The sequence below is a fragment of the Delphinapterus leucas genome, chromosome 9 (genome assembly GCF_059928025.1).
Source record: "Delphinapterus leucas isolate spDelLeu-1000000601 "Yukka" chromosome 9, BTC_Dleu_Yukka2, whole genome shotgun sequence".
NCBI lineage: Eukaryota > Metazoa > Chordata > Mammalia > Artiodactyla > Monodontidae > Delphinapterus > Delphinapterus leucas.
Window position 1 is genome coordinate 23,584,964 of NC_143137.1, and position 23,492 is coordinate 23,608,455.

The window sequence follows — 23,492 nt, forward strand, 5'->3', positions numbered from 1 at the left end:
TAGGGTAATGAATTTCATTTGTTGTTCTTTGAATTTCAGATGTGATAGCATCTCATGGGTATTAATCATTCCACATTGCTTGAAATTGCTGGGATATTTTTCAGTTGCTTTTGTTAGAGATGGAAGCTGACAGAAACTTTGTTGCAGTGGCAACAGTCAGAAGGAAAACTATGTAGCAGGAGTGCTGCCTTAGTTTTCTTTTTTTCCCCCCCTAAAGCTATTTCTTTTGAGCTTAAAGGTTGACCACTCCTCATTCTAATATACTGTTGTTAGGTAAGCACCTTTTCAACCCGTTCATAATCTTTGATTTTATCAACTGCAGTCGTTCTACTAAAGCAGTGAATTCTTAATTCATTCTGGTTCTTGATTCCTTTGAGATCTAGCAAAAACTCTGAACCCTGTCCTCAGAAAAATGCCATTTCTGAGTGTTTTGGGGCTCTCTGGAGCCTCTCTATGGATTAATTGCCTCCATTCTGAACCTTCTTATTTTCCAGTTTGATGAAACTTGATCATTTTTGGTTTTTACTCAGCTATGAAAGATGTAAATGAGGTAGTATAATGGAAAGAAAACTGAACTGCTTCCTGGAGATTAGGATCTAATCCCAGCTAAACCATAGACCGGCTGGGTGATTTTTGGCAATCATTTAACCACTGTGGGCTTCAGTTTCTTATCTGTAAAACGAGTGGGTTCAACTAATCACTTAACGTGCGTTCAGCTCTGATATTCAATTATGCTTCTTGGACCTTCTCCATTTCTAGTATATTTTTCTGAAAATGGGCAACTAGGATTGCATAAAATGTTACAAGTACCGTAGGATATTGCTTGACTTTGATGATCTCTTTTGTCTCTTTCAGGGTGCAGTAGTGTATTGGGTTGACATTTTCAGAATGGAGTCTGTAGTTGACTTGCTCAGTCTCTTTCTTGGTCTGTTAATGTTAGCTGAGAGTTAATGGTCTTAATAGGCATAGTTTCCGTTATTTTTTTTTTCATAATGCATTGTCTTTCCTGAGCTCATATTAAAATTTTCTGGCACTTTTTCTGCCTCCTCACACAACCTCCTCCTATACATCATCCCTGTCAGCATGCCATTTCACTGCCTGGAAGGGCTAAGTATTGTCTGAAGACTTTTAGGAAGGTGGTAGGATTTAACCCAATAGTTACCCTGGAAATTCCAATGGTAAAATTCTTACCCATTCAGAGAGAAGAACTCATCCTATTTTCTTCGTGTTGGACAAACAGGCTAATCTGCCTGTTAGAAACATTTCCCCCCCCGATATTTCTTTCTATATTACTTGTTTCTTCCTATTGAGTATCTACTAATGCTGAACATTATGGTAGGTGCTACAAATGTAGAAATAGCCAAGAAACATGGCCCCTCTTCCAGAGACATTCAGGTCTTTTGGGGAAGATGCCACCTGACCAGTGCTGTAATAGAGATGAGAGTGGAGGACCGGCGGGGGTTGGTGGGGGGCACTTGGCTCTGCCTGGAGGAAGCAGGGAAGACCTCACTAGATGGCGACCCTTGGGTTGGCCTGCCACAGGTGTCCTTTCAGTTGGTCTGCTGTCATTCATTCTTAGAGGGGCAGAAGATCAGTGCTCCAGTAGCTCCAGGAAATATGGCATTATTTTCATATATGAGGGAATAATTAAAGTTTAAAGGAATACTAACAAAATATTATGGAACTTAATTGTTTTTTTTGAGTTTACTGTAAGGTGAACTTTTTTTTCTTACATAAGCTGCTTTTTATCAAGAGCAGAAAATTAGGATGGGTTGATTGGCCCTGCCTCTAACCAGTGAAAGGTGTGGAAATTCTATAGCATGAGTCGAGTTGAATTCATGAAAACAAAACAAAACAGAAAAGAGTTGAGCTCACGGCTTTCTGATTCACCACTATGTTCATGGGATAGAGGCCAGGGACTTTTACTCCAAGAGCTAGACCTGTCCTTATATAATGCCTCCCAGTGACTGTGATGACAGTGAGATCTGTAATTTAATTTCAGGCTTAAGTGGGTGCTGCCTCATTTTTTTAGTCCTCTGATAGGCCCACAGAGAGTGATACTGAATTAAATGTTAGGCTGGAATTTCTCTAGATTTCTTGTGGATATTTCTTATTAAGGAGTGGAATGGTGAGACTAAAGTTTCTAAGAAGCCTTAGAAAAGATGAAGGAAGTAATAATAAAAGTTCATTGTGAGCAAGTGTGCTGTCTTACCTGTCTTTGAACCTCCAGTGCCTGACACAGTGCTTCTTAGTTAAGTCTCATAGTGCTAAACAAAAGGATGCTACTACCCCTCCACTTTGTGTCAGGCTGCCACCATTTGTAGTGTTGTCTTTGGATTCCTGGTGGGCCATGGGTGTTTGGGATCTACTTAGTTTTTTCTCTCTGTGCAGGTTGTGCATTTGCCCAGTTCATGACTCAAGAAGCGGCTCAGAAATGCCTTGAAGCTGCTTCTCCAGAGACCGAGGTAAGGAAGACATTTCCTTTACTCTGTAACTTGGCAGTAGTGGCTCCCAGGGGCAACATCTGATGTTAGCACAAAACCTTATTATTATTACTGTCCATGGTATAATAATAATAAAGCGAACACTTGTTGAGCACGTAGTGTGTGTTAGGCACTGAGCTTTACGTGCATCACTTTACTTAATCCTCACATCAGCCCTGTAGGTGTGTATAAGGTAAGTACAATCATTCTTATTTTACAAGTGAGGAAACAGGTATAATAATCTATTTACGGTTCACTCTCTGTATGTCAGTCTCTATCCTAGGCTGATGACATGAAACACTGGGACAAGAAGGGATTAAGGCCATCTGTGAAGTGGAGTAAATGTTTGAGAAAGTGTGGGTGATTGAGAATTTTTCAGTGATTTCTATAACCAAGTATAAATTGTTTTGAGATAAATTACTCTGTATTGCCATTGTCTCTTAAATTCTCCTGAGTAGAGTTAATACTACCATTTCATTAGCTTTCTTTAGAATACTAAAATTTTGCCAGTTTACAGATCATTTTCCTCAATTTGGGCCTACTTTGGGACTAATCAGCTCCCTTAAAACAAACGAACATGTGGTGGCCTTTGCACAGCTGTGCTAAATACTGTTAGGCTCAGTGATCTACTTGCAACCAGCTGGGCTAAAACATCCTGGGGGTTGGGTTCCACAGTATAATTGGGGTTTGCTGTTTTCCCTTTCCTTGGTGTTCCTTGTCAGGTGCTTAGTTTCTACTCGTCATGAATTTTAAGAGGTTGCAATCTGTTACAGAGTGGTGGGCTTAAACTGGATGGCCGGCAGCTTAAGGTTGACTTGGCAGTGACCCGTGATGAGGCTGCAAAGCTCCGGACAAAGAAGGTGAAGAAGCCGACTGGGACCCGGAACCTCTATCTGGCCCGAGAAGGCTGTGAGTGGTGGCAGGGAGATGGGAAACAGGCTTCTGAGTAGCTGGCCCCTTGCTGTGACAGTGACCTGGCAATAGTATGTTTGGGGCATGTTTCAAATTAAAAACCCTGTGTCCTCTTTAACAGTGATATATTGTTAATCCACTTTAGTAGATGTGGCTTTCTGTTAGGAAGGCTTCACCCAGTTCATGGATTAATGAGTCCCGTTCTCCTTTCTGCCTGCTTGCCTTTAGACCTTTTCGTCAGAGGATTAGCAGGGCAAAGAGGGAGGAAAAACTCAAATTACCTTTGCCTTTTGTCATCATTCCCGATAGGTTTTCTGAAGAAGTTGAAAATTATGACGAAAATTACTCTTTTGGATTACTCATGGATTTTAAATATGCACTGAGTTCCTTTCCCTTAATGTGAGAAAGATAATCAGGAATTAGCTTTAATTAAGACAAAAGAGAATCCTTTCCTCTAGGTCACACAATATTGCCACCTGCTGCACAGCTGCACAGCCTGGACTAGCAAATGGGAGACCATTAGCCTTTGAGACTAGGCCCTGTTTTACGATGTAGCTGTTTTCTAGGTTGGCTTATCTCACTGCTTAGTAATGGCTCCCAAATACAAGCGCATTGAAATTCCAAGGACAGGTTATAGGTAGAGCATTTTTGCATTCTAGATGCCTAAAATGTACTTATTTCCAGAATTTCCTCTAGGCCTTTCCATCTGACTTTGGGCATGTACATGAAACTCTTTGAGGGAAAGGAGGGAGAGGAACAAAATCACAAAATGTTCAGAGTTTTAGTCCTTGAGAGCAGCTCATAGACAAGAACTTAGCCCTGTAGCCTATTTCTGGACCTACCCAGATGCCACTATGTCCTGGCCAGCATAGTCCTCTGGGCCCTGTACAGAGAGCTTGCATCATTCAAATCACATTCCTCTTATTGCTCAGTGAAAATTCCCTTGCTGATGTCTTGGCCTTTTTCCCTCTTTCTGCAGTGATTCGTGCTGGGACGAAGGCTGCAGAGGGTGTGAGTGCTGCTGATATGGCCAAAAGAGAACGAGTGAGTAGATTAGGCACCAATCTTCATGTTCTGCATGACTTAATAAAATCCATAAATAATAATAATTGAATGCTAGAGATGCTCATCAAAGAGCCAAGCAAGTATCGGCCACAGGTGCTGCTTACACTGTTAGAAAACAAGCACACAGGTGAAACAGCAACTAACCCAGCATTATACATAATATCATGTCAGCATTATATGCCATTATAGGAACTGGGTCTTATTCTTTGTTTTCCTAATGCTCAGCAGTAAACGTTTGCCACATAGTTTGCTTCTGGATCGTGGAGTAGATCCCTAGAGGCTCGGGCTGTATATAATTAGGTGTCAGTATAAATGCAGAATAACATAAGAAAGGAAGGTCAGGGTGGCTAGAGTTAGTAGGGAAGGAGGTGTAGATGTGGGTCTTGGAAGGGAGAGTTAAGATGTCTGTTTTGATGGGGGGAGGGTGGTGTCTCCAGTAGGAAAACTATGTTATGGGATTTCCACTGATAACTGATGCTATTGAGTTCCTTTGCTGCTCGGCAATATTTGTTCCGGTAATTTTTACTTTTGCCCATATAGCTTACTTTCAAAAAGCTAAGCCAGCCTAGAATGGTAAAGATGCATGATCATTAACAGAATTAACTATGGAACCTGAAAGTGCAGAAGAGGACGGACAGAGATGAGAATATAGTGACAGCAAGAGGCAGCATGTCTTTTCTCTGTACAGTTTCTAGACTAGTGTTCTCAACTTTTTTTGGTACTGAACATCTGGAAATCATGGTTATTTGGGGGGCATTGTATGCCCTTTTCTGATCACAATGTGATAGTGACACATTTAATTCTCCCTTAGAGTGAATTTTTCTAGCAAAAAGCTCACTAGATTATACACATTGTAATTCACAGCAGGCACAGTTTTTCCTGGGAGAAAAATTAGACTGTTCAATTTAAGCATGATAACCTCTTCAAATAGCCCTTTTAATGTTCATTTCCAGGGTATTTGTTTATTTTGTGATTTGTTAGTACCTTTACCAAACAAGAAGCAGCAGGAATGAGACTTGATAAAAGAAAAAATTTAATTTCAAACTTTCTTCTACTGAGCTAATTTTAACAAACAAATCAGGAGAAGAATGTCATCCTTTCACTTTAGAGACAGGTTGCCCTGGGACCAGTGCTTTGTGTAGCATAGTTGAGGCTCTAGACGCAGTTTCTTTCTATGGCCATTGACGTTTCTTTGCCTCAAGGTGGCAGAGTTGAGACGTTTCTTTGCCTCAAGGTGGCAGAGTTGAGACGCTTCTTTGCCTCAAGGTGGCAGAGTTGAGACGTTTCTTTGCCTCAAGGTGGCAGAGTTGAGACGAGACAATATTCTATCAAGAATTCTTAAATAAATTCCATTTCCTTTAGGAAGGACTAAGTAATTAGTTTGAGTTGATGGGTAGATAAGGGCTTGGCATAGATGTTAACTACAGTATTATTTTTTATTTGCTCTGGGCCGGGTTTGAGCTTGGGATTTTATGTGTATTACCTCATTGCAGCCTCACATCAGTACTGAAAGATTGGTCTTATATTTTGATCTACAGTTCTACTCTGTAGGTGAAATTATTGAGGCTTAAACAATTTTATGTAGCTTCTCCAGTTAGAGATGGATTTCTAATTCAGTCTGACTCCAGAGCCCATGATCTTATCACCTCTCCACCATCATCTTGCTTCCTTGACCCTTTCTTTCCCTGTGCTGAGTATCATAAGGCTGCAGCGTGGGTGGTTTCCCTCCTTTTTTCTAGATGTGTGGTTATTGGATAGGCATCATGATTCTTTCCTGTTGGAGAATTATGAGCCTGTATTTTTAAAGGGTGGATTGTATTGTTAACAATTTATTGTTCTTTCAGTTTGAGCTGCTGAAGCATCAGAAACTCAAGGACCAGAATATCTTTGTCTCCCGGACCAGGCTGTGCCTGCACAATCTCCCAAAGGCCGTGGATGACAAACAGCTCAGAAAGCTGCTGCTGAATGCCACTAGAGGGGAGAAGGGGGTGCGCATCAAGGAGGTGAGAGTTGGCCCTGCCCACTCAGAACTCAGGTACTCATCCTGGGTCAGATCGAGTATTTCGTTCAGGCTGTGGTGCTGGCAGATTGACAGATTTTCTTTTGGACACAGTCAGCAGACAAGGCTGAGTTTGGTGATTTTTGTGGTTTTATGGGGTTGAAAAATTTTTTTTTACCTCTTCTAAGAACTGCCTTTCACATCTGACCAAATTGCAGCAGAATGTGAGGAAGTCTCTGCCCTCATGAATTAATTTAGCAAGCACTTATTGAATACCTGCTGTGTTCCCAGCATTATACCAGGTGCTGTAAGGTTAATTTTCTTGCTGAGAAAATAACCTGTGTGCTTTGCTCTTTAGAAGGGCATTTCGCTACCATTTAGTAAGAGCCATATAGGCTCTTACCCTGTAGTAAGAGTCCTCAGTGCCCTGTGGTGAGCATAGAGAGCCACCCGGGTCTTCAGCAGTTGTATTAGACAGACTCTGGATTCACACCAAGACTTGGTTAGGCTCTGTGTGCGTACAGAGACCCCTCCTCTGCTCCCACAACACCCCTGTGTACCTGTGTCATAGTACTGACTACTACATGTCCTGTGATGGTCTGCCAGTCATTCCTCCCCACCAGGCTGAGCCCTTAGAGAGCAGGCGTTATCTCATTGTTCCCAGTTCTTGGCATAATACCTGGCACATAGTCATCTCTTGATCAGTGTTTATTGAATAAGTAACCTAGCCAATATTATGAACCTGCTTTGCTCTGATTCATCACCGTAAACTATTTTCCTACTCCTGGAAATCCTCTTCAAAATGTAAGGTATTGGTATTCAGGGAATTCCAGGAGAGAATGTGAACATGTCAGCACGTAGCCGACACCACTCTTGGTAAAACTTGGTAACTGTTCCAACTGTTACTGGCATAAGGGTGAGTTGTGTAATTTCTCATTAACGTCCACAATGCTTAGTAAGAGTCTGCACATTTAACACCTGCCATCATTTAGAGAAATGTATGTGTGTTTTACAATATTTGCATTATATTGAATTTTTAATTCTTTCGTATGTGTAAATATCGTGTCTCAGTAAGATAGTAAGCCTCTTGAGGATAGGAGCCTCATTTTATGCTTTTCTTGATTATCCTACAGTACATGGCACAGTTCTAGGCACAGAGTAGATACCGGACGCACACCAAATGCAGCATCCATGTGTACCCAATGCCTAGACTTCTCTGTTACGTGATAACTACAGCTTCCAGCAGTAAAAGCACATAAACTATCAGTTTTCCCCAAATATCCTACTGTTCCTCGGTGCCCCAGGATGCCTATTACAGCTTAAGGATTTAGGGAAAAATCATGCCAGAGAGGATCTGAGCTCTGAGCAAAGACAGCTGAAGCTCCTTCCTGTATTTCTGAGGCTATATGTTGGGCAGGATCTTCCCCATACCTGAATTGTCTTTCTTATCTAAAGCCATCAGGCCCTTATCCTTCCCTTCTTCAGTAATTTCCTTTCTGAGTGGTTTCTTCAGTGAGGAGATCCACAGATGGCTTTTTAGCCTCAGTGCTAACTTATACAACCTCAAGTACCACGTACCTCTCAGCTTGTGTGTATTGTCATGTCAACAGTTAGCTATTATAATTTTTCCTTGGGAAGTTTATTTTATTTACATGCTTACTTGTAGGTCTGGGTTGATGTCTGTAAGCTCTTAGAAAGCAAGAAAATATCTGTTTAACTCATTTTGTGCTCTCCGTAGGTGTATTCTAATAAAACAGACATTCGTAAGTGCTATTCCAGTAAAACTCTTGTGATGGTGATATATATGAAAACTGTTCCAATAACCTGATTTCTTGTTGAAGCTGTTAAGGATCTTTATCCTCTAATTACTGATTCTTTTTCTTGTTCTACTTGTAGTGTCGGGTAATGCGAGGCCTTAAAGGAGCTCATGGGAAAATTAACGGTCAGTCCTTGGGCTATGCCTTTGCAGAGTTCCAGGAGCACGAGCATGCCCTGGCAGCCCTACGCCACATCAACAACAATCCAGAAATATTTGGGCCTCAGAAGGTGAGCCTCATCCTGTGGGGGGGGAACATGTTCCTCTGAGGGCCATTTGCGGAAAACCCTCTGACGTTTGTATGGTGGGTAAGAGTGGCAAGGCGTTGGAGGAGTGATCAGTGATTCAGGTGATAAGATGATTAGAAGGAACACTAAACTGGATAGACTGCTTGCAGAACTGGCCCCTTGCATTTAAGTAGAGTGAAGTGAGTAGCATCCTCTGACTTGCAAGAAAGAGGGTAGTGGTGGGACGATATCTCAGCTCATTGCACGCAGAGATTAAGAAATCTAATGAATGACTTTCTGTCCCCTTCTGCCACAGAGACCAATAGTGGAGTTCTCTTTGGAAGATCGAAGGAAACTTAAAATAAAGGAACTGAGGATCCAGCGCAGCCTGGTACGGAACTGAGATGTTTTTTCTGTCTTTGTTTTTTGTTTGTTTGTTTGTTTTTAATTTTTATTAATTTATTTTTGGCTGTGTTGGGTCTTCGTTTTTGTGCTGGGGCTTTCTCTAGTTGCGGCGAGTGGGGGCCACTCTTCATCGCGGTGCGCGGGCCTCTCACTGTTGCGGCCTGTCTTGTTGCGGAGCACAGGCTCCAGACGCGCAGGCTCAGTAGTTGTGGCTCACAGGCCTAGTTGCTCTGCGGCATGTGGGATCTTCCCAGACCAGGGCTCGAACCCGTGTCCCCTTCATTGGCAGGCAGATTCTCAACCACTGCGCCACCAGGGAAGTCCCTGTCTTTGTTTTTTAAATTGTAATAGTATACACATAAACTTTACTATTTTTAAGTATACAGTTCAGTTAAAACAATATTTTTTTTAGGGCCATATTTAAACTGTTTTGTGCAGTTTGTGGTTCTGCTCCCTTAAAGTAGGTCTCTTCCTCATTAGGTTCTTTGTTACCCTTTACTCTTAGTTTCCTAGAACGCTGTAGGCCATCTCTCCTCTGCTGGCCTGGCTTGTGATAGCTCCACAGAACGGGGAGGAAGGAGAGAGGAGAATCGGACTGATGTTATTACCAATCAGCAGTGCTTGTACTGCAGTGTTTGGTGATGGTACGTGTCAAAGTTAATAGCCAAGGTTAAGTTTTACATTACCTGTAGATTTCAGCTCTCTCTTCCATAATTCTGTTTTCTTCTTAGATGGCTCCAGAAGTGTGATGCCTGATAGTTTTAGTACTGTTTTTAATCTAGTGTAGTATAGAGGAAAGAACAGGGATTTTGGGAACAAGAATATTCATGTTCAAACTCAGGCTCTGCCCCTGAGTTCCTTGGCAAGTTATTACCTTTCTCAGCTTCAGTTTCTAGTAAAAATAGGATTAACATCATCTGTGTTACATGGTTGATGAGGATTAAGTGAGGTAGTGCGTGTAAGTTGTCTCGCATACTACAGTCAGCACACAGTCATTGCTCACTCTCTTACCCATCCTGCCGCAGGACGTAGAAGGCCAGGTTATTCTTGACACCATAACTCTTACAGATCTCATTGATATTATACCTTAACTTGCATATATACCAAACATTTGCAGTGCTTTGGTGTCTTTATGGTGTTTATCATGAGCATGACTTTTATTTATTTATTTATTTTCGCTGCGTTGGGTCTTCGTTGCTGCACACGGGCTTTCTCTAGTTGCGCCGGGCAGGGGCTACTCTTTGTTGCAGTGCGCGGTCTTCTCATTGTGGTGGCTTCTTATGTTGCGGAGCACAGGCTCTAGGTGCGCGGGCTTCAGTAGTTGTGGCACGTGGTCTCAGTGGTTGTGGCTCGCGGGCTCTAGAGTGCAGGCTCAGTAATTGTGGCGCACGGGCTTAGTTCGTCCGCGGCATGTGGGATCTTCCCAGACCAGGGCTCGAACCCGTGTCCCCTGCATTGGCAGGTGGATTCTTAACCACTGCTCCGCCAGGGAAGCCCTGAGCATGACTTTTAGAGGAGCAGTATCAGTGGTTAATACAATGGCCCTGGGTTGGAAAAACCTGAGTTCTGGTTATTATTCAAGGCAGCTTTATTATTGTAGTTATAGAATTATTTACTGCCTAAGTCAGAGGTGATTCTGTAGCTACCGGCTTAAAAAAAAATTCAGGTGGCCTTATTTGTTGCCTACACTTAATGTACATACTGATCTCTCTGTGTAAAAGTGTTCCTCTCCCCTGACTCAAGGATACTTCTACTCAGTTTCCATACTCATATTCCACAAGTAGCATTTCCCCACCTCTCTCAAAAGAGATAAGACTTTATTACTTGTACTTCATGAAGTTCCTTAAACTTTTTTTTAGTTTTTTACTTTGTGAATGTCTCTTTTCTCCACTGGACTGTGAGTGCTAAAAGGTAGACACTTCATTCTGTCCATCTGTACCCTTACCACTTAGAGACTGGCACATAAGAGGCATATAATAGATCTTTGTTGTGTCAGTGTGCCTGTCTAGATTTCTGAGGTGAAAAGGACAAAATAACATTATTATTACTACATTAATTTCACATGAATCTTCTTTTTCTTCCCCCACTTCAGTGCAAAATAAATCTGTAACATACTTTGTCTTCCTTCTCATGTCATCTTTTCCTTATCTTCATTTCAGTTATCTTTTCTCTAATGTTTTTCCTTTCTCTATATGGATTCAAGTTTCTGACGTGTCATTTCTTCTCCCTTAATACATTCATGTAGTATTTCTTGCAAGGCATGTCTACCAGTGATAAATTTCTTTAAAGTTTTTTTTTTTGGCCTCACTGTGCGTATTGTGGGATCCTAGTTCCCCAATGAGGGCTCGAACCCGGGCCCCCGGCAGTGAGAGCACTGAGTCCTAACCATGGACTGCCAGGGAATTCCCAGATTTCTTTAATTTTTGTTTGTCTGAGAAAGTTTTTGTTTTTCCTTCACTTTTGAAGGATAATTACACGGGTAAAGCATTCTAAGTTGGTGATTTTTTTCCCCCAAACTTTAAATATTTCCTTCTATTCTCTTCTTGCTTATATGGTTTCTGAAGGGAAATCCAATGTAATCTTAACTTTGTTCCTCTGTAGGTAATGTATTTTCCCTACCTCTGGCTTCTTTCAAGGTTTTCTCTTTGATTTTCTGCTGTTTGATATGATATGCCTAGGTGTACTTTTTTCTTTTTTTTTTTTAATATCCTGTTTGGTTTTTGGCCTGGATCTGTGGTTTAGTGTCTGTCCTTAAGTTTGGAAATCCTTAGCTCTTATTACTTCAAATATTTCTCTTTCTTCTCATTCCCATTATACATTTGTTACACCTTTGGTAATTGTCCCATGCTACTGGCCTATTTTCTACTGGCTTTTGTGTTTTGGACATACCTGTACTTTTCCCCTATTTCTGCATGTGGAAAGGGAAATGGTTGTTTTGTGTCCCCCACCCAGTAACCATCTGTTACTATTTCAGGGCCTGTGAACTACTTGCATTCACTTTCCTATAGTCTCTAACTATTTGGGGGAAGAATTCCCCTTCTCTCACCAGCTCATTCCTCTTCTGAATATTTCCAGCAAATAAACCTCACCCAGTAACTAAATGGCATTCCCTTGTCTTATACAGCAAAAAGTGAAATCCATGTTGGCAACTGGTGAGCAGCCCCAGCAAGAACAACCAGAGCTTGGGAAAAAACAGCAACAGAAAACAGCTCAGAACCACATGCATCAACAAAGCAAGGCACCCATGGAGCAGAAGGAGAAGGCAGGATCTGTCTCGTGGACAGGGTTCCAGACCAAGGCTGAAGTGGAGCACGTGGAGCTGTCTGATGGGAAGAAGCGAAGAAAGGTCCTGGTGCTCCCCTCACACCGAGGCCCCAAAATTAGGTGAGATGCAGGATGGCGGCTCAGAGGGTTTGTCTTGCTTCGCCCTTTTTCCTCTTTGTTTGGAGGAAAGAGATGCTTAGTGTGCTCCAGTCCCGCATGAAGTATCTCTACACCAGCAGAGTCACTCTTGGACCAAATGGAGGCCGGAACAGGACTGGCAGAGGGGGCCTCGGAGGAGCCTTCCAGTGCGGGCTTTCCTGATTTTTCTCTTCTGAAGAGCTTCCTCCTGTCCTGATGGCGGTCTCTGTCAGCTGAGGCCCATCTACCTGAGGTTTCTGTTTGGGACAACAGATTAGTGCTGTCAACAGAAGTCGATCTGGACCAAATTTTTGTTAGGTATATGAAGGTTTTTGAGATTTCCTTGAGGTTTTAAGCTAAAACAAAAAGAGAAGTATACAGATGTTGAGCCATAGGACATTCTGTTGCAGTATCCCTTTTTAGCATGATTTCTCATGGGCTTAGAAAGAGCCAGCGTAAGAAAAGGTGTTTTATCTTTTGGGCTGAGAAAAATCTCAGGGGTCCCAATTAGAGGAGGAACTCAGGGTGACACTTGACCATATTGTTTCAGGTTACGGGACAAAGGCAAAATGAAGCCTCTCCCTCCCAAGAAGCCAAACCCCCAGATAAACCACTGGAAGCAAGAGAAGCAGAAATTATCTTCCAAGCAGGTAAGTTCTGTAGGCCATGAGGCTTTGGCATGGCACAGCTCTGCTGGGGTCGGCAGCCGCTTGTGCCGTGATTAGTTGTGCAAAGGGAAAGGGCTTCGGGGCTTCCCTTGTGGCGCATTGGTTGAGAGTCCGCCTGCTGATGCAGGGGACACGGGTTTGTGCCCCGGTCCAGGAAGATCCCACATGCCGCGGAGCAGCTGGGCCCGTGAGCCATGGCCACTGAGCCTGCACGTCCAGAGCCTGTGCTCTGCAGTGGGAGAGGCCACAACAGTGAGAGGCCCGCGTACCGCAAAAAAAAAAAAAAAAAAAAGGAAAGGGCTTCTAGTTTGCACTTATGTACAGGATTGCAGCTTTTTAGAGGATGTGGAGGTACATGGTCCTAAAAGTGGGGAGAATAATAAAACGAACCCCATGTATTGGTTACTCTGCTTCAATAATTATCTTGTTTTACCTACCCCCCACCCCATCCCACCCTGTGAATATATTAAAGTGAATTCTACTTCACTTGTAAATGTGCCTCATGTGGAAATGAGGTATATTGCTCAGAAAAATATCTCAGAATTCATCTCAAGCTGATCAGGCCTTAAACACACATATACCCAAACACATATTATGCCATCATCACATCTAATGATATTAATAAGAAGCTCTTAATAGCTAATATGTAATCCATATTAAAACATTCCCAGTTGCCTCAAAAATACATTTTTTAAGTTGGCTAGTATGAATCAGGTTCCAAACAAAGTCCACATGTTATACTCGGAATTTTTTTTTTGGCCATGCCCTGCAGCTTGTGGGATCTTAGTTCCCTGGCCAGGTATTGAACCTGGGCCACGGCAGTGAAAGCGCAGAGTCCTAACCACTGGACTGCCAGGGAATTCCTTATACTTCATTTTTAAATCTCTTAAATCTTTTTTTTCCCCCTATAATATCCAGTCTTCCTTACATCCACCCCTGCTTTTTTCCATGCAGTTAATTTGTTGGATAAGCCAGGTCCTTAGCCCTAGAATGTATTACATTTTGAATTTAGTTGCTTTCTTCCTTGTGCTGTCATTTAACTTGTTCCTCTAACACCCCATGTTGCCTACAAACTGGTTGTTAGATCTAGAGGCTAGATTAGATTCAAGTTCAGTTTTCTTGGCGAGAGCATTTCATAGGTGGTGCTGTGTGCTTTCTGTTGCATTGCACCGTAAGGTGCATAGTGTCTGGTTGCCCCATTTTTAGTGATGCTGTGATTCATCAGTACGTTTAGGAATTGTCTACCTTATCCCTCCATTTGTAAAGTCCCCCATCAGCCTCCCACCTAAGGGTCTTAGCACCCACTGATGACTGCTATCTAGATCCGTATTTCAATACGAGTTGCAGAATGGTAATTTTCTAATTTTATCAACGCTTTTGTGTTTTTAAAGAAGAATTCTAGAAAAAAAGAATCTTCCCTGATCAACTGTTTGGTTCCCATGAAATATCATTTGTGTAGGAAAGGCAGGGTAAATGCTTGATTTTGTTCTTTTCCTTTTATCAGATTCCAGAGTAATGAGTTGTTGCCCTACCAACCTCCTCAGATGACCAGTACGATTTTTTTTAGTATTGTGAATTCCTGAGTTTTTATGTACTTGATATGTTTCAGTCAGATGCAATCATTATTTTTGTCCCATCTGAGGCCAGCAGAAGCCCCTTCAGGTTGACTCCTGCCTGAGTCCTTCTGACATGATCCTGTCTTTGATAGTGTCCTTACTTCCTAGTACAACTGGATGTCCCAATTTATCTATTTCTTCGTCAACCGTGGCATTAGCTTCTTATCTATTTCTTCGTCAACCCTGGCATTAGCTTCCAAGGAGCCCTAGTTCTTTTTTTTTTTTTTTTTTTTGCACTACGCGGGCCTCTCACTGTTGTGGCCTTTCCTGCTGCGGAGCACAGGGTCCGGACGCGCAGGCCCAACAGCCATGGCTCACGGGCCCAGCTGCTCCGCGGCATGTGGGATCTTCCCAGACTGGGGCACGAACCCATGTCCCCTGCATCGGCAGGCGGACTCTCAACCACTGCGCCACCAGGGAAGCCCGGAGCCCTAGTTCTTAATAGAAAGTGGTGGTCCTGCATCCTTGATCATTGGAAGTCAAATTTTCTTTTTTTCCTTGCCTAGTTCCTTTCTTTAAAGGGTACAAGAGCATTAGCTTCTCATCCTACTCAAGAAATCTGTGTCTCTGGGAAGCCTCTGACCCATCACACTATCTTATAGAGCTCTCTTTGAAACCCTGTAATTCTTGGTGAGGGAAAGGGCAACAAGCAAGACCATCCAGACTTGGGGCTGACTCATCTCGGAGGAGATTCGTGTGAACATTTGGGAATTGAAGGGGGAGAGGCCTTTGAAACACGGTACTTTAGTGGGGCCCTTCTCTTAGGCACTCCTGGTCTGATTTCTTACCAATGGATGATTCTTGCGGGGTCACTGTCTGGAAGTCCCTCTTGTGGTGGACAAGATCTCTGAACCTACTTTCTTCCTTGGCTGGCCTAAGGGTAAGGTAATACTTAATGCTTGAAACCAATTATCTTATGTTTCCTTACCTTTCATTTGTAGGTACCTAGGAAGAAAGCTAAGGGAAATAAGACAGAAGTTCGCTTCAACCAGCTGGTTGAACAATATAAGCAGAAGTTATTGGGACCTTCTAAAGGAGCTCCTCTTGCAAAGAGGAGCAAATGGTTTGACAGTTGATGATGGTAGCAGACTGGGTAAGAAGCTGGATTGTGTGCTTCTTGGTAAAGCCTCCCCGCCTCCCCCATGTCATTTACTGAGGGAAGGAAACTCCTTGAGTGTACTGCCACTTTGAGGCACTGCGACTGGGGCACATCTGAACTTTGGTCCCTCCCTCGTGTGTGGTTAGATAACCACAAAGAGGAATCTCAGAAAAACATGGTGATGCTTCTTGCATATTTTGTGTGAAGTTGTGTTTATAATTCTTATCCATTTTAATTCTCTGTTGCTCGAATGGAAACAATTATAAAAAGCATTCTTGACTGCTGAATTTTTAAGATGTATATTTTGTTAAGTGTCTTCCCTAAATGAGATATTTTGTGGCTTTTTGAATAACAGACTCTCCTTTCTAATATATGGGAATCCTTTGTTATTGATAAACGTTTTTGATATTCCTAACTCTAATTCAGGTATGTAGTCCTACATACTGCAGTAATCGATTAAGAAAGAGCAGAGAAACATGATTTCCAACCTAGTCTTTGAGGGTGGGAGAAACTTGCAAAGTAATTGAGGGCGTGGGGCCTGGCCAGGAGCAACACCTGATAATTGTTTGCCAAATGAGTGGGTAACTGTTGGTAGTTAACTAGAAATCAGTTGGCAGTGGCCCACAGACACTAGCCCGGGTGGTGCTAACCTGCATTTCCTCTCTTCCAGCACCTCCTCCTGAGGACTCAAGAGAGGTGGTCGGTGGTGGAGAGAGCGGTGAGCATGGCCAGAGAAAGAGCTGGAAATACAGCACAAAGCTCTTAATTCCCCAGTCCAGTCTGGTGCCATAATAAGTGATGCTTTCTTCAGAACCATTGCTGACCTAGGGATATGGCTATTTCATTGCAGTATCTTGGGAAACCAATGAATGCTCAGAAATGCCCTTAATTGGTTTAAAGATGGGTAAAAGAGAGACCATGAAAATACTGAAACCTTTTGGAGAGAACTAAAGTACAGAGGCTGTATCTCCAGAGTTACCTTGAAACAGTGCAACTTGGGGAGTTTGAAATGTTCTGGCAGCAGCTTGGCAACCCATCAACCCTAGGATGGCCTGTACTCTGTGAGGGAGTCAGACACTTTATTAAAGGTGTAAATAGAAGATCCACAGCCTGCCTGGCCTCTGATCTGTTTTCCCTTGGCCAGCTGTCTGCTCACCAGACACTTTTTCCCGTAGTGTACAAATATCTATAAATTAACATTTAAAAATAATCTGAACATTTAGGATAGATAAAAATTGGGTTCATTTCAGATAGCTTTGCCAGATTTTCTTAGATCCAGATTTTTCTTCTGACAGGTATAGCAGCCCAGTATGTTTAAAACATCATTCAGCTGCTCGAAGTTACTGCACAGTTCTTATCTTTTTTTTTTGCCTTTATTTTATTTTATTAAATGATGTTTGAATCACTAAATTAAAAAATATATATTGCTGAACATTTACAATGACAATTTTGCATTTCTCCATATACTTTATCATATAATGATGTTATATGTTTTCTAAATTTCTTAAATCTATATTTAAGATACAACTATATAATAAGAATCCCAAGGAAAACAAAACTTAAACCTCAAAATTATTGTTCATCCCATTACTATTTAAGCTGCTAATTTTTGCCCATTAAAACTCCGTTTCTTACGCATATTTAAAAATCCACATACTAGTATCATTGTCATTTAAAAAGTCACTCCTTAATATATAACTTTCAGCATATGGTTATTTGTGAATATAATTTTGCAAAAATTTATCTTACGTCTGATAGTTTACTTTTGAAACTATTTAGAAAGCTTAAAGATGCAAAAGAAAAATAGCAAATTGGATTATATAATCTGCATACATAAAGGATTTGCATTGAACTAAATCACAGAGGCAGTTTTGGTGAATTCGTATTCAATATTGTCTTCACTTTATTACTCAAGAATATTTCTGAGCTGGATAGTGTGCCAGAACCCCTATCAGTTTTGTCAGTGAAAAGAGACAAGAGAAAATCTAATTCTGCAGGCAATGTAATAAATAAATATATACTTTTAAAGAAAAAGGACAAAGAAAATGTAAATTTGGTCTGTCTTCTTACCTATAAAGAAGGTAGGCACAGGAGTAAATTATTTTTTATGTAACATCTATTTCTAAAGGTTTACAAGATACAATTTTAAAATGGGTATATTTTATGGTTTTTATATTAATTGATACAAACATAGCCAAATACCTATGTGTATAAATTATTTGGCCAGTATCCACTCACTTCATACCTTTAAGAAAGAGAATATAAGGTCATTTGCAATAATAATAATTAACTACTTAGTAACATAAAACAAGCTAAAATAATGTTTAAAGAATGTTGACCTGAAAAAGTGTAATGATTCTCAGTGTAGGCGTTCCTATGCGGAACAAATTAATGTGTGATTTACAGTACAGTTTAAAAGTACACACACTGCAGAGCTCTTTAAAAAAGTAATAAGATGAATCATCCACTTACTCAACAACCAGATTGCTTGTATGGTGTCCTCCTCTGGGCCACCTCACCGTGGGTTATCTGGGCAGCTTCTTAACGCTTGCCTCGGGAGTATTCATGCAAGGAGAATCATGCTCATTTCTTCACTTCAGAGCCTGATGTTTCATGAAATGGAGTTTTCTGAATTAGACGTGAAAGTGGAGTTACAGACCGCTTGGTTAAAAAGCAACAACAATAACAAACATTTCATTAACATCCAAGACTGAAGGCCATTGATCAAAACTGTCAAGTTTCAGTAGATTTCCTGCTTGGTTATACAGCAGCCTGACTCAGAGATACTTTTTTTTTTTTTTTTTTTTTGTGGTACGCGGGCCTCTCACTGTTGTGGCCTCTCCCATTGCGGAGCACAGGCTCCGGACGCGCAGGCTCACAGGCCATGGTTCACGGGCCCAGCTGCTCCGCGGCATGTGGGATCTTCCCGGACCGGGGCACGAACCCGCGTCCCCTGCATCGGCAGGCGGACTCTCAACCACTGCGCCACCAGGGAAGCCCAGAGATACTTACTTTAAATAAAGAGTCTTAAGATTGTGTGGTGGCTGTTTCTTTGCTTTTTTGGTGGGGGGGGGTGTGGAGGGGGGTAGATGGGAGACTTGGTAGTTTTGAAGACTCTGCTTTGATCCAGGGTGTACAGTCCCTTGCTCTAGACTTCGCCTGCAGCGAGGATTCTGCTTCAGCTGTCTTGAAGTGAGATCTGCAGCTTCCTCTGTTACAGAGTTAGTGCACCTGAATTCGTTCTTCGAAATACTTCCAAATGTCCTTTGCTATGTTTTTGCCTTGAAAAGAGGTTTTCCAGCTAAAAATTCAGAGTGTAGAACCTCAAGGTTCCGGAGATCCCCTTCTCACCATGTATTTAATCTTCAGTCGTCTGAGGAAGCAGGAGGTCAAATATGCCTCTGTGAGTGCTGGCCACCCAGAATCATCAGTCATAGGCCCTCTGGCTGATCCACGTAGCTAGTTCTTTGCTTAATATTCCTCCCACTCACTTTTTGAGAAGTGACTGACAGGCATCTGCCAATTCTGTCATATAAGTGGCAACTCTGCCCACTCAACTTGGAAAGTTCCTGAAACTTCTCCATGGACTGCTCCATCATGGTAGTAGCCACATCATCAGACTGAGGATGCCCAGGATAAGTTTGTATTTCATTTTGTCTCAGATGTTGCTCAACTGTGCTTTCTCTCACTCAGTCCTAATTGGCGCTTAAAGGGCCAGGATGAGGTTGCTTTGTTTCTCTCAGGCAGAGTGAAAATTTCCAGACCTTCCTTTGCCCAAGGTTGGCTGATTCAGAAGTTGCGTGCATGCATTGTCTTATTTTGGTTCTTTCTTTCTTGTCCCGATGTCTCGTCCTTTCCAGGATTAATTGCAGAGTCTGAGACTGCTCATTGATTGGGCTGTTATTCAGTGGTCTAGACATGGATGAGTTATAGGTACATCTGCAATTACTTTAGCTTTTGATTCTGAGCTGGTGTTTGGCTGCAGACAGGCTTCTGTGCTTATGAAGTAATATAGTGGGAAGAATGTGAAGGGCACAGACTGATTGAGCCTGGTAACCAATTCTGAGAAGGAAACTGCAGAGTCACCGGAATACCTTTTGGACAACCCCCAAATGGAGCATCTTGATAGATGGCAAATCCAGTTTTCCTTAGGCTCGTCCATGCTGTCCAGAGCCTGCTGCCTTTTGTCAGACGAATACTTCACTGCTGCAGAGTCACCCCGGAATCTCCTTCCCTGGCCGTTTGATGGAAGGAAAATCCTTTCTGTCCTTGAGGGCAGGGACTATATTTTACACTTTTCTATGTACCCTGCAATACTGAACAATGATTTACACATAGTAGGAGTTCGTTTAATTCCACTGAACTCACTGGAACAGAAGGCCATCTGGTCCAGGGAGCTGCGTTTGTGAAGGACAACAGAGTCATTTCCTGAGGTGATGTTTGTGAAAGGGTCCCAAAATACAAGGTGATAGAAAAAGAATAATAAACTGCTGGTCACAATCCCTTGAGCACACCACCTGTGTTCTTTTTGCTGTGCCTTGTCCACGCCAATTTGTCCTTCTCCACTCACGTGCTATCCAGCATTTCTCCCTGGGAACCTCATCCAACCCAGGGCATTGTGGTCCCTCCCTTGGTCCCTGACCCTTTCTGGTTGACGTCTACTCACTTGACAGCATATGCGACTGTGGCTTACTTGTCATTTCTTTAGATCTTACTTCTGCAAGTAGATGGAGCCCCGTGATGGCAATCCCAGCCCCAGGGTGTGGCCGATGGTGTCCTTAGTGATTGGCTGTTGAGGATGATGAAGATGAGGGGTGTAGGAGACAGTCACCTGCTGCAGTGAATTCTCCCCAGCCTGTAAGGCCAACTGGCCCGAGGCAGGGGAACACAATCAGATTCACAGGTTGCATCAGACCGAAATTCTCCAGACCACCCAGTTCCAGAAACTGCCCTGGAGACATTCCGGACCACCCAGTTCCAGGAACTGACCTGGGGACTTTGAACCCAGCCCAGCCTTCCCGCCTTTCGAGGGGCGGGAACAACGGTCCCCCAGGATACCCGAAAAGACCACCAAATAAGGAATACCCTGCGCCCTCCCAGATTCACCACACCCCTTTCCCTTCTTCCCCTATAAAATCTTGCCCAACCCTCGCCCGGGTGCGACTTCGCTGGCCCCTTTCTCTCGGACCAGTGAACCTCGCCCAGGAGCGCTCCCTAATAAAGCTCACTTGAAGCTTTCCTCTGTTTCGCGGTGCCGTTTAAGATCCGACATTACACTTATGTGTTACGCAGGTCAGAGACCACGATCTCTTTCAGAGACATGGCAAATTGAGGCCCAGACAAGGAAGATGGCACGGGATGAGGCTGGGATACAAGCCCAGGTCTTTTGACACCTGGGCCAGCGCTCTGTCCTCATCTGATCTCCGCTGCCACCTGGCCTGCCCCCCCTAGGGCCTCTGTTTCCCCCTTTGCACAAAAGACAGTTCCCTGAAGGAGTGTGGGCTTCCTTTGCCCTGCCTGTCACCAGCTCCGCGATGTTGTGGCCTAGAAGAACCCATGGCTGTCGAGAGAGTCAGAGCCACAGCCATGGCCTCTGGATCAAAATAGCGGAGCGTGGGCAAAGGCAGGGCTGAGGGGCTGCCAATCAACTTCAGCCTGGGATTCCTGGGGCCGTCCACCCCATGGGAAACGGGAGCCAAGACCCATAGGGGTGAGTAGGGGGAGGGATGGTGGGCTCCTCCATCCCCTCCTGGCTTGAAGCTTTTCTCAGGATGGGAGAGACAGAATGAAGAAAAACATCTCTCCCCTTCTCATTTCCCTTCCTGATCTTTCCCAGGCAGGGTGGCGACAGCCTGGTCATTTGAGAAGTGGATGAAGCTTACCTGAGGGAAGGTGGTCTGGCTGTGACAGGTTTTCAATCCAGTTTTGCAGCGTTGTGATCATGGTGCCCCCTTGGGGGCCTCTGGGTTTGGACATTGCTCCTTTCTCATGAAGACTGGCTGGGCAGGGCTTTCCTATCATCTCAGGTGATCTTCATAACAATCCTGGCTTAGATCATTGAGGGGCAATTGTTCCCACCCTAGTCTCACAGCTGATGGAAACAGGATGATACTCCTAGGATCCCTTGGCCGCTGAGCTAGGACCAGGGCAGGGCTCCGACCTGGCCCAGGGCTCTATCTCTGGGGCCTTTTATGGAACTTTTATTTGAACCCGCTTTTTGCCAGGTACACCAAGTGTTTTTAGGGTAAAGAAAGGTTTCTCTTTTTCACATTACATAAGAAAAGGAAGGGCATTTTCATCCTCACGTGGTCTTTGGATGGCAGTGAAACATTTTAAAACTTCTCGCAGAGCGAAACCATCACCTGCCTCGGAGCAGCAGCTGCGCTGCGGCCGACCAGGGTTTCTCTGGCCAGAGTTGCTCCCACGGGTCTAGGGCGTGGGGCATATCTTTGCAAACCTCTTCAAGGGCCTTTTTAGCAAAAAAGAAACGAGCATTTGTAAGGCCAACTGGCCCGAGGCAGGGGAACACAATCAGATTCACAGGTTGCATCAGGCCGAAATTCTCCGGACCACCCAGTTCCAGGAACTGACCTGGGGACTTTGAACCCAGCCCAGCCTTCCCGCCTTTCGAGGGGCGGGAACAACGGTCCCCCAGGATACCCGAAAAGACCACCAAATAAGGAATACCCTGCGCCCTCCCAGATTCACCACACCCCTTTCCCTTCTTCCCCTATAAAATCTTGCCCAACCCTCGCCCGGTGCGACTTCTCTGGCCCCTTTCTCTCGGACCAGTGAACCTCGCCCCGGAGCGCTCCCTAATAAAGCTCACTTGAAGCTTTCCTCTGTTTCGCGGTGCCGTTTGTTAAGATCCGACCTTACATCTGGTGCCGAAACCCGGGAGGGGTACCAAGCCCCGCGGGTTACGGCGCGGGCCGCTCCTCCCCTCCCCCAGGAGACAACCAGGGAACCTCTACTCATCCACCCGATCCGGCAGAAAACGGGCTAAGTCCCCCTCCCTTGTTCCCTCCGACCCTCAGAGTCCCTGCCCACCGGACTCCCTGTCCCTAATCGCGGCCGCGTCAGGGATTCCTCTGTCCTCTCTCCGGGCCTCGGGCAACTGTGGAGACGTCCCAATTGCCTGACCGCTCTCCGACCCGCCGGGCCTCGGGTGATTGTGGAGACAACCCAATCGCCTGACCGCCCTCCGACCTGCCGTGAATTGGAGACTGAGACCAGGGACGCCTCTCTCCCTCTCCATTCACTCAGGGACAGACTGGGGGTCATGGGAACCTCACAATCGAAACCAGATCCTAAGACGCTCCTGGGGTGTCTCCTAGCCAATTTTACAGCCCTCGGTTTTTCCCAAGATCTCCGTTGCCGACGGCTTATTTTCTATTCCACTGTGGCCTGGCCACAATATCCTCTAGACAATCAATCCTGAAGGGACTTTCGATTTTAACATCCTCCGTGATCTAGATAATTACTGCCGCAGGACGGGCAAATTGTCCGAGGTCCCCAGTGTTCAGGCCTTCTGGTATTTGCGCTCCCGCCCCTCCCTTTGCGTCAATTGTTCTACCTCTCAAATCCTCCTTGCCAAACAAACATCTCCTCCATCCAAAACCTCAATCCCCTTGGATTCCTCCCCACTAACCGACCCTCCCGAATCTCTTACCACTCCCCCCTCCAGAGCTCCTCTCCTTCCGCCGTTCGACAGGCCTTTCTCACCCTCCTTAACGCTCTGATATCTTCTCCCCTTTCTCTGCCCAACCCAAACCGACCTTTTCACCTTTTTGTGGATGA

General features: G+C 44.0%; 1 protein-coding gene across 5 annotated transcripts in view; it reads left to right on the forward strand.

The window, feature by feature from the left end:
• The window catches only part of RBM28 (RNA binding motif protein 28), a 32,601-nt gene extending 13,871 nt beyond the window's left edge, over positions 1-18,730 (forward strand). For 2 of the 5 annotated variants that reach the window (XM_022581838.2, XM_022581862.2), the window contains exons 11-20: positions 2,392-2,465; positions 3,257-3,392; positions 4,375-4,439; positions 6,305-6,463; positions 8,356-8,505; positions 8,819-8,893; positions 12,032-12,291; positions 12,860-12,959; positions 15,535-15,686; positions 16,363-17,127. In XM_022581838.2, coding sequence (XP_022437546.2) covers positions 2,392-2,465; positions 3,257-3,392; positions 4,375-4,439; positions 6,305-6,463; positions 8,356-8,505; positions 8,819-8,893; positions 12,032-12,291; positions 12,860-12,959; positions 15,535-15,669 — 1,154 coding nt within the window. In that variant the 3' untranslated portion in view covers positions 15,670-15,686; positions 16,363-17,127. Of the gene's footprint in view, positions 1-2,391; positions 2,466-3,256; positions 3,393-4,374; positions 4,440-6,304; positions 6,464-8,355; positions 8,506-8,818; positions 8,894-12,031; positions 12,292-12,410; positions 12,628-12,859; positions 12,963-15,534; positions 15,687-16,362; positions 17,128-18,292; positions 18,525-18,550 lie in introns of those variants that run through there. The other 3 variants (XR_002645741.3, XR_002645742.2, XR_016394287.1) reach the window with 3 other exon arrangements.
• The last annotated feature ends 4,762 nt before the right edge of the window (positions 18,731-23,492 follow it).